We start from the raw sequence: 11,180 nt of genomic DNA, 5'->3' as shown, positions 1-11,180 counted from the left end.
GACGCTAGAGCAGGCCAGCCCAGACCTTCACAAAGACACTTCAATCATATCTGCACGCTTTAAAGCAAGCTCTGGGTTTGCTTAGACCATTTGAGAAGGTGTTTTTCTTTAAATAGCAGCTTAGGATGAGAGCTGCCACTTCCAATTTAATCACCCTCCTTTAATACAGGCTGGTGCTTTGCAGCTGGATAATTAACCTTGATATTCATTCGGACTTCAAAACACCCAATTCCCCTTGCTGTCAATTAGCCGACAATGTCAAGTGTGTGTTGATAGAAGATTTTTGTGTGACCCTGGCAATATGGCATTTGGGAAATTTCAGTCCTTCACAACTAAAAATGGGAAGTGACATCCACAGAGTCACAGAATGGTTGAGGTTGGAAGGGACTAGAAGTGAAATGGATCCACTAGATCCACTTGGAGATCTAGTCCAGTCTCCCTGCTCAAATGGAGTACTCTGGAGCACTTAGAATAGTGTCCGGGATGATTTTTGATATCTCCTCAGCCTCTAAGGGCACCCTGCTCCATTGCTCAGCCACCCTCACAGCACAGAATTCCTTCCTCACATTCAGGTGAACTTCCCATGTTCCAGTTTCCACCTGTTGCCTCTTGTCCTATTGCTCAGCACCACTGAGACTGAGAATTTGTCACTGGGTTGAGTTCACTAAACAAAACAGACATGTATTAGGGTTTGCCCTACTTTCTGCTCCTATGAAAATGTACCTTTCTGAAACACCCCCAAGATGTTTTTGAAACCTTCTTGTTGCAGCTGTGAGTGCACAGAGGATGCCTTGATCTCAGAGCACCCAGAAGCTGCCATACCTTTTAACACCAGTGTAAGGCTGGAGGCAGGGTTATAAATGACTGTACCCAAGGATTTTTGGTACAAGAAGCAGTAAATAAGCACTGTGTATCAAAATGAAACCAAAGGTGGGAAGGGCTAGTGGCATTTCATTCTTTCCACTGATCTTTCTGCATTTATAATAAAGAGTTACATCCTACTAGTAACAAGATTAAATTAGTGGGCAGGAAGAAATTTGAATCAGACTGTTTTCCTGATATGCCACAGTGGACTGTGTTCTGCTAATGAGTGCTAACCCTGCAATCAGGTAAACATTCACCTTGAGAAATGAACAACCTTAATCAGGGCTTTTAAATCAGCCAGAACAGTCAACAGCTAAAATTAAATTGGCTCAAACACAACTGCTTTTCTGTTTAAATATTGTCCTTCCTTCCTTATGAGGAGGGGAAATAACAGCTTAAGTGAAACATTCTTGTAGTAAAGAGCAGCTCCAGTCTCTTCCATGTTAGAGACCCTGTCCTGTGACTAAGAAGGGGTGTATTGATTGGTGCTCAACAGAATGCTTTTGCACAGGCTAACTGGAGCCTTCTGTGAAGGTTCCTAAATGAGCTCAGTCTGACCTCCATAGCTCTAAAGAACTTTACTTCATCTCCTAAGCAAAATAATGGAGAACATTAATAAGAGGGGGGCAGGAAGAAAGAAAAAAGAAATGTTGGTCTGTTGTGCTTTTCTCTGGATTTGAGAATGACATCAACCAGTGGACCTTTATCTGAAATACTCTGACAGTAGAAAAAACACTGACTACTCCATTTTATACGCAGGGTCAACATTACGAAGAGGAAAAACGGGCTTTGAGCCATGAAATAATTGCACTCAATAATCACTTAATAGAAGCCAAGGTGACAATAGATAAGTTGTCAGAAGACAATGTAAGTATTTAATTATTCATTTTGAGATTATATTCAGAAACAAATTTGGGTCTTGTGCTTCCCATGAAATTATAGAATAGTATTTTATGTTTGTATAAAAGGTAACCTGTAACCTCAACAGTGTAAATTCATGCTTTTTTGTTTGTTCCCATCATTTTGTAAATCCAGTTCTTATGCTATGAGGTTGTGGTGAAACTTTTCATTGATATTTTTTTCCTTATGTCTAGCCTGAAACTGATGAAAAAATATTCTAAGAGATTGCAATATTCCCACATTGATTTTGCCATCAGTACAGCAAATTGGTGCAAGCACATGGTCAGAGCTGTTGCAGGGACACGTGTGTGGAGTGGGGACTCATCAGAAGGACTTTAGGCACGGAGTAGAGCCCTACATTTCCTGCCATTCTTTAATCTTTTGGTCTTTGCTCACCGAAAAGCTCAGCACAAGCCAGCTCTGCTGGCAGCAGGCAGGACTGACCCAGCCTGGTCGCTCAGACCACTCCTGCAGGGAGCAGGAGCCAGGCTCTCCCCAGCAGCTGTTCATGTGTAAAAATGGGCCTGTCTCTGTGTGGGACAAAACAGGGAACATCTCTGGCAATTGTCACCCTCCATCTCATTAAACACTACTGAAAAATGGCATGAGTAGCGCAGCTGGCAACAAGCTCATTAAATCCTTCCTGAGACAAACCTACAAAGACAGCAAAGAGAGGAATATTGCAGGCATTTAGTTCATTATTGTGCCATTTCTTCCACATTTAATAAAAAATTCATCTGCAGGAGACATGTTTCTGTAAGCACTTATTTTCCAGCATCTTACATTCAATCTTCCCATATTTCACATGAGCTCTTAATCATAGCTGGGAGCATTTAATCTCATTAAAATGCCTGTTGATGTGAACTCTGCCTGTGCAATTAACAGCTTTCCAACTGAAGTAAAAAGTTCCCAATCTGACCCCTAACTTTCACAGAAGTTGAGTTGAAAGACTTACTTTATAACTCTAACAGCTATAAGTAATGGAGTGTGGTAAAAGTAATGGGCTACATCCAGGTTTTGGAAGCACAGGAACAACTCCAAATTAATTCACTTGAAATCAGTGGAGTTATTTTTTATTTAAAATAGAGGTGGAAGAAAGCGGCAGAAATCTCCCTTCAAGTATGCATGCATTTATACTCCTTCATGGAGTCAGGTTTGAACCCACATTTGAGGTGTTTTCAGTACTGATAGTTTTACTCTGAGCACTAGAACATGGTCCAGAGGCCTCAAATAACAGTACCACCTCTTCAGACTTGGGGTTGGCCCATGGACAAAGTTCTGCCCTTGCAGGTCTTGAGAAAATAGCATAAAATTAAGTCAGGGGAGATTTAGGTTGGATGTCAGGAAAAGGTTCTCTACCCAGAGGGTGGCTGGGCTCTGGAGCAGCTCCCCAGGGCTGTGCTCTCAGCCCCAAGCCTGACAGAGCTCAGGAAGGGTTTGTGCAAAGCTCTCAGGCACAGGGTGTGACTCTTGGGGATGTGCAGGGCCAGGAGTTGGACTTGATGAGCCTTGTGGGGCCCTTCCAGCTCAGGATCATCTATGATTATGTCTAATATCACTAATAAGAGTCAACGTTATATTCCAAATTGTAATATAAAGGACTACAAAACAAGCCACTAATATTATACCTAGTAAGTACAAAAGTGATAAACTGAAGAATCCTACATGGGGAGAATGTTTTTTGTCTCAGCAATATTTCTTTCTTCAATTATATTTTCCCTTTCTCTTCTGACAGAAATGTAAGATGATGCTTTTGATACAAAAACATATTTTAAACTGTGGGAAACACTTCTGGCATTAATTGCCGGTTATTGTTCCAGTTGCCACAGATATGGCTGATTTCCATTCAGGCAAACATTAAAGGGGAGAAGGTCACCCCAGTCACATGGCTTGGCCCAGCAGGTTGAGAATAAAGTACACGTGGCACATGTAGCTCACATGTAATTTTTTCTGTAGTAATTTTTAAAGCTGCTAAAAATAAAGTGTCAGAAACGCTTTTCGTGCTCTCCATGACAACCACTGAGCAGGAAGAGGGGCACAGAGCTTTTGAAGAAAGGATTAGGTTCTGGAGAGATCCCATTTTTGTGTGCCTGGAAAGGCCATATGGGACTCGGGGTACCTGTCTGTGCTGTACATTGTGCAGCACTATATATTGGGTTTAATGTATATGCAACATATCCAAGTCACATGCACATGGAACAGATTTTACTTCTAAATTGAATTCTTGGGTTCTTTTTCAGGAATGAAAATAGTGTGTCTTAATATAAAATTTAAGATGCAGATAAATGAATATAGTACATCTGAAGCAGAAGGGGCATTTATAAAATCTCACAAAGACAGAGGAAAAAAATCACAAAACAAAAGTGTCTAAAGGTGCTTGAATGTGAAAAAATATGAACTAATGTTCACAGGACAACTATCCCCATCACTGAAAGACTCACAAGAACATCTTGTTGCTTCTCTTATTACAGAATACCTTAAAATTGTCCTTTAAAACAGAGGAACTTTCTTTTTCACCGAAAATTTCTTTATAAGATTTTAAGAGAATTAATGTTGCCATAAAAACTGGCATGCAATAAAATTATGACATCAACATCAGAGAAAATCCAAATTATATCAGTATTCCACACCTTTAGTCTACAAACACATACTAATTTTTAGAGATTAACACAGCCAAGTGCTCATAGCACTTTCATGCTTCATATATCTCATCTCTGCCCACCTAAAAAGTCAGCTTCTGAAGCCAACCTTGGTTTTAATGCTACTAGATAAGGAAAAGGAAAAACAAAATACAGCTCCTACCTTCAGGGAGCCAGAGATACTGGTTGAAGGATACAGTTATAGAGTCATGTGTGCTAAATCAAATTTAAGTGAAGGGCAAATCTGTGTGCTGAATTTTCCCATTAAATAGGCTGTGGGAGCCATTCAATACCAAGATAGTATAAGAAGCTTGCTTAAATTCTCTCCTTCCTTGTGTGGAATTCTCACGGTGATTTCTTGCCCAGTGAAAATATTCTATTCTGCAGTATCAAATATTTGCAGTGAGATTTAATATATTTCTATAGCTGCATTCTGCAAGATATTAAAGGAGCCAGGAACCATCCAGAAATATCAAAAGGAGAGTCTCCCTTTTAAAAAAATCAACACAACGTATATTTCTGTAATTAATTTCTCCCACAGTCTCATAAGATTATTTTAGCGCTTTCTAAAGTAGTATTTTAGTGCTCAATTGGATAATAGCCAGTAAAAATTTTCTTTTTTGCTTAAAAGATCATGGTTTTTTAGCCTTCACAGTAGCATGCATGTTAACAGTATAGAATTCAGTTCTTAATGGTAAATATCCATCTTCTGAAATGCAGATTACTGTCCTGTTGTAACAGGACTCAAAAGTTTATTCTTAGTAATTTTAGCAGCCCTCACGGAGCAAAGGAAGAAATATCTCTAGGTTGTGCAAGAAACAACAAAGCATCTTATTGTGTTTAGAAATCAAGGTATGCTCCAAATCTCCCCAAAGTGAATTTTGAAAAGATTGATCAGGCATGGGAGAAAGGCTGAAAGCCACAAGCACTTTGCAAGCTTTAAAGAAGAGGTTATTTTTTGTTTTTTTCCAGGAGCTCTACAGGAAGGACTGCAATTTAGCTGCTCAGCTTCTCCAGTGCAGCAAGAACTATGACAGGGCACATAAACTTTCAGAGGTAATGTGACCAAACTTGTTCTATGACATAAATATTGTATGGAAAACAGGTTATTTTGCGTGTCTCAATTCCAGAATTTGTTTGCCCTTAAGGCTTTTATTCCTCCACACACCCTCCTTTAACTGCAGGAGGCCTCGTGCACCTGCTGGTGTTTGTGCAGTCGAGGGAGGTGCTGACAAAATCACAGCACCAATGTGGTGTTGTTCCACCCATGATGGAGCTTGAAGAACTCTCTTTCCCCAGACCTCTCCTACCCCGTAGGATGGGTCTGCACTGATTGCCTGTAAAGCAAAGGTTTTGTAAAACACTGGAGTGCTGTGAACTCCAGAGTGCAAAACGCTGTGCAGGAGCAGTGGGGTGAGAGCAGGGAAATGACAAGCCACAGGCGTCAGAGATTCTGATATAATCAATTTTCCTCCTGAAGCTATTTTCCAGTCCAGCTAGTTTCCAAACCCGAATTTTAAAATGGACTGCCAGAACAAATATCTTTTTCTAAAGAAACCAGAGCAGCGAGTGATTGATTTCCAAGGTGTAGACTTTAATTAATAATCCTCGCTTCCAAGGAAACGAGGCTTGAGGAATAGGCTCCACAAAGGGGAGGCAAATATTATCTTAGTAAAGAAGACATTTCTTTAGGGATCCAGGCCCTGCACAAAGCAATAGCACCTTCCTCACACAGTAACCTTCAGTGAAGGTTACAGGGAATAGCCTTTCCTTCTTCAGTCCCATCAGGTCAACATCATCCCCCCAAATGGCCCCACTTGTGCAATTCTGCAATGGAATATTGCAAAATTAAATTTGGAATGTACAAACCATCTCTAAGTCAGTAGGTGGCTTCAGAGCACTGAACAACCCTGGCAAATAAAGATGGAGCAAGATTCTTCTGTCTACCAGACAAAGATTTTATGGAACAGAGACAGAACTTCCCAATTAACCATTATCTTGGTCCTGTTATTTTTTCCTGTTAACTGACTTCCCTTAGCAAATTTTATCAAGGAATTACCATTACATTACTCACACTTGAAAGCACCCTACCTGTTCTAATTAGGACCTTTAAAGCATTTAATTGTTTATTTGCAGAGAACTATCACAAATGTGAGATCTTCCTCCAGTTGCCCAGACTGTCATATACTCAGTTAAATAGGCATCTTCACTCATTAGTCCAAGCATTTATTAATTTAGCTTGTGAATGTGCTGTCACAGCAAATAAATTCTTTAAAAATGCAAATATTGCCTGATAAACTATTGTATGTTATCCAGAAACCTAAACTGTAGTAAAATATAGTAATGCGATAGTAGTATCATTTTAGTAATTCCAGTTTCCAGTGCAGTGCCCACAAAATAATGTTCTTTTTAACACATTTCATAATCTTAATAACATGTATAAAACAGATCAAATAGTGGTGCTACAGGATACTAAAATAAGAGCTGCCCCATACAGCATTTTCACATTAAATTAACTGTATTTCTTTTCCTCATTTCTATGGCTTTTTACACCAGGCCTATTTTTCAACCTGTTTATTCAATCTTTGTTGCATCTGTACTTACTATGACTAATGTTGCTGCCTGCCAGCAGACTGGCAATATCATTTATTTCCAATGGAGGACATATGAGTTAATTACGAACAAAATGATTAATCTAAAATATCCTGGAAGGTCTGTTGGTTGAAAAAACACTCATCCTACTACAAATAACAGGAATGTCATTTCACTACATGCCATATTTTGAACATGGTGAGGTTTGTGGATTAAAATAGCTTTAAAAACTTCCCAATGAAATTAAAAGAGGATCTCCATGTCTTACAAAATGTGAGGCCATGACAAGGAGCAGGTACCTTCAATTTCCTTTGTCAAAAATAGTGGGAAGGGGAACAACTGCAGGTATTTGTAGTGTTCTCTCCTCTAGAGGAACAAATTTAAGGAGGAAGTGAGATTGCTAAGGTCATAAGGTTAACCATTGATTATTTTGTAAAGAGGAACTTGATTTCTAGTTATAAAAAGAAAGTGCTGAATAAATCACAGTTCAGCCCAGCACCAAAGGGATTAATTCCCAAGTGGCATAAACCAACAGGAATATCAAAGGAGCTAACAAAATCACAAACTCAAAACTTATTCCAAATATGCATCCAAAAATTCTGATTTCCAGCAAGAAATAGGGAGAGACAACCTGTCTCATATTGCTTTCTGATCATTGTTAGAGATCTCAAGTGAGCAAGGCAGATAAAATTTGTCAGGAAAGCGTGCTTGGTGATACCTGAGTAGGCTTCACTAAGGAATGTCATCTCTCTCTCTCTTCTGGTCCACATGACAGAATGGCAGGTGAAGCCATCATCCACAGCCCTGGTCCTGACTTTCTAAAAAAAAACCTATATGATTTCTGATACACAACAGACTTATTGATTAATTCTGTCACAGGAATCACAATGTGAATTCAGGTCTTAGTGCTTTTTTCTGCCAGTGTGTTGAGGCTTATGTGGATGGTTGATCTGACAAGCAGTGTCCAGCTGAAGGGGCAAGGAAGGCAGCTTGATCTGCTTCTTCCCAGCACAGGAATAATCCTGTCACAGCAGCCAGTGCCTCTTCTATAAGTGTCAGTCAGCTTCTCTGCATCTTCAAACAGCATTGTTTATCAAAGGTGATGCTGGAGGGCAGGAGCCAATTTGGCATGGGGTTGTAGACAAGATGAGCTTGAGGAAAGACAAAAGAAGAACAGAATAGATATGATCTCTTCCTCCTTTCTCACTCCCACAGAGACCTCTGCACACCCACACTGCAACTGCAAATCACACCCAAGCACACAGTCTGGAAAGTGTTTCTGTCGGCTGTAATTCCCTTCCTGCCTTTTTAAGATTGTTGTTTACTACATACTTTATTTACATCAGTAAAATAAACCAAGAAGTGCAGGGTTAATGGCTGGACTTGAGGAGTTTAGAGGCCTCTACTGACCTGAGCAATTCTATGATCATTCCTATCCAACCTGAATTAATTTGGAAGAAAACATTTCAGTTTCACAGTGTTATCCGTGAGCAAAAGCAGATGAAGATGTAGAAATGTTAAGTAAAAAACAAAATGCATTTGATTACATTTGTTTCAAGAAATGCACAAAGATTGTGGCCATCACAAAGAACCAGGTATGGTGAGCTGTGTAATGTCATAAACAGCACTCATCTGACACCTCTATTGACATGTACCCTTTTCTCCTCTCTCCTTGCCATCTCTTTATGTTGCAGTTGCCAACTGACTTTCAGGAAAGAGTCAGCATCCACCTGGAAAAACACGGGTGCAGCCTCTCTGTCCCCTTGTGCCACACTTCCTATGCCGATACCATTCCCACCTGTGTCATTGCCAAAGTGCTGGAGAAACCAGACCCACACAGCTTGTCCTCACACCTGTCAAGCCCATCCACGAGGGATCTCAATTTTCAGGACTCTGCTGGAAAAGTGGGACAAAGACCCCAGTACAAGTCTGACATCTACTGCAGTGACACGGCCCTTTACTGCCCCGAGGAGAGGAGGAGGGAGAGGCGGCAGAGCGTGGACACGCAGGTGAAGGACGTGGGGTTCCTGCGCTCCCAAAACTCCACGGACAGCACCGTGGAAGAAGACGGTTTCCATTCCAGCTTCTCCCACGAAGCCTTCCCAGAGTACATCACCTCTCTGCCAACCTCCAGCTCCTACTCCAGCTTCAGCGTCACGTCAGAGGAGAAGGAGAACGCCCAAGCCAACACCCTGACAGCCTCCCAGCAGGCGATCTACATGAGCAACCGCGAGGAGCTCTTTGAGAGGAAGTCGCCCGCGGGGTACGAGCACCAGGGGAGCCCCAGGTTCGCCAAGCCCAAGCCCGCGCAGCACATGGAGCTCGCTGACGACAACGAGAACTCGCCCACTTTTACCAGGACTCTGCCCCCGTATGCAAACGAACCTTTTCATTTCTCAGCCATAACACCGCAGCAGGCTTTGGCAAACCAGAAAATGAGGAACGAGTGCAGGAGCACCCACCTTTCAGAAGAAGACTTGCCAGGGAGATGGAGGCAGCTGAGCGTGGAGGACATTGGAGCGTATTCCTACAGGAACGCTGGCAGGCTGTCGCCCTGCAGTTTCTCAGAGCAGTACTACAGCAGCCCCATCAAGAAGGGGGACAGTCGAACAAGCCCCATCTATGCTAGTTACAAAGCAGACAGCTGCTCAGAGGGAGATGACATCTGCCAAAGCAGACTTGTGGATTCTTGCTTCCTGAGAACAGACAGTGGCCTGAACATTGACATCAGCACAAGCTGTAAACAGGACAAATTGCCCACTTACAAAACAAAAGAACCAAGAGACCAAAAAAACGAAAGGATCACCGTCCAGTTATGCAGTAGCAAAAACATCGAAAATAGCCCGGTATTGAAAAGAGAATACGTGGACGTGAGCCCCAACAGCTCAGCAGAGTCACTCAATCAGAGTTCAGTGGAGGCTCCAGAAATCCACCAGTCTTCCATGGATCAAGGAAGCCATCCAGGGGTTCACAGCAAACAGCCGCAGTTCCAGCGGACGGGGAGCACTGGGCTGAGTCGGAAGGACAGCCTTACAAAAGCACAGTTATACGGAACCCTTCTGAACTAGGCACCTCCCCACATGGCAATAAGACAGCAAACAAAGGGAAGGAAAGAGCATTTGATGCTCCTAGTAAACCATAAGGTTCTAAGAAACAGGATTATTATGAAATATATATTCATAACGGTACTATATGTTTAAAACAAAATCTCTTCAAAAACGTTACACAGCACTTTTCACTTGACATCCTTTCCACATGGGAGACTGTCCCCTCCCCTCTTTTATAAACCTGAAATATTTTTATAAACAAAAATGTATTTATTAGACTATCCTAAGCTATTTGAGCAGAATTCTTTTCCCTTCAAGCAGGTTTCTTATTTATTTTTGTGCATGAGGCCATCTGTGCCTAAATTCTTGGAGGAAAAGGGTAAAATCATGATGACAGTGACAAAAAAATAAACCCACCTGATAAAATACCATAAAATGTCATGTGAAATCAAAAAAAACAAGAATGGTGAATTTCAAGAAGTATATTTTTTAACAAGAATGGAATTGTATCTTAAGTTATTTCATACAAATGTATTTATGAGTGACTAATGTATGCACAAAGTGATACTAATATTTTGTTCTTTTAATCCACTGTGTTTCTGCTTTCCTATTTTTCCTTGTATACTACCTCAAAAGTAATTGAGGGTTTCTTTGTCACATTTTCTGTAGGCTTGCATTTATATTGTCTAAAATGCATGCAGTGTCATAATTAATACTGTATTTTGCATAACTTAATAAAAGACACCAGTGGATATATGTTGGGGTTGTTTTTCCCTTCATTCAGTAGAACATGGAATTGCTCTGAGGGGCATCAGTCCAGCAAAAGTTAATGGCTAAAGCTCCTGAACTGGATTGCTTTCTAAAGGAGTCTCTCTTTCTCTGTAAGCCCCAGAGTTTAACTGGTTCACAGCCCATGGCCTCTGGGTGTGGGAGGATGACTTCTCATCAGCCTGTTGAAAGTAAGCAAGGGAAAAAAAAATGTTTATCCACAGTCTTGAGTTCACTAGACAGGGTTCTGCATACGGAATGAGAGCAGAAAATTACTCAAAAACCAGTGATGTAAGTTCCTCCTCTCTAACTCACATACTTGACACAATCTTTTATGCCTTTAGGACTGTTACATTCCACAGCTGCCCTT

The 11,180-nt window shown here is 41.1% G+C and overlaps 1 protein-coding gene across 3 annotated transcripts in view; it reads left to right on the top strand.

The window, feature by feature from the left end:
- BEGAIN (brain enriched guanylate kinase associated) overlaps positions 1 to 10,798 on the top strand; it is a 113,918-nt gene extending 103,120 nt beyond the window's left edge. For all 3 annotated transcript variants that reach the window (XM_031066291.1, XM_031066292.1, XM_014311807.2), the window contains 3 exons: positions 1,624 to 1,731; positions 5,376 to 5,459; positions 8,690 to 10,798. In XM_031066291.1, coding sequence (XP_030922151.1) covers positions 1,624 to 1,731; positions 5,376 to 5,459; positions 8,690 to 10,063 — 1,566 coding nt within the window. In that variant the 3' untranslated portion in view covers positions 10,064 to 10,798. The remainder of the gene's footprint in view (positions 1 to 1,623; positions 1,732 to 5,375; positions 5,460 to 8,689) is intronic.
- The last annotated feature ends 382 nt before the right edge of the window (positions 10,799 to 11,180 follow it).

This window comes from Geospiza fortis, unplaced genomic scaffold, assembly GCF_000277835.1.
Source record: "Geospiza fortis unplaced genomic scaffold, GeoFor_1.0 scaffold23, whole genome shotgun sequence".
NCBI classification, from domain to species: domain Eukaryota; kingdom Metazoa; phylum Chordata; class Aves; order Passeriformes; family Thraupidae; genus Geospiza; species Geospiza fortis.
The sequence above is the reverse complement of the archived record's forward strand: the minus strand, read 5'-3'. Positions and strand labels throughout refer to the sequence as shown.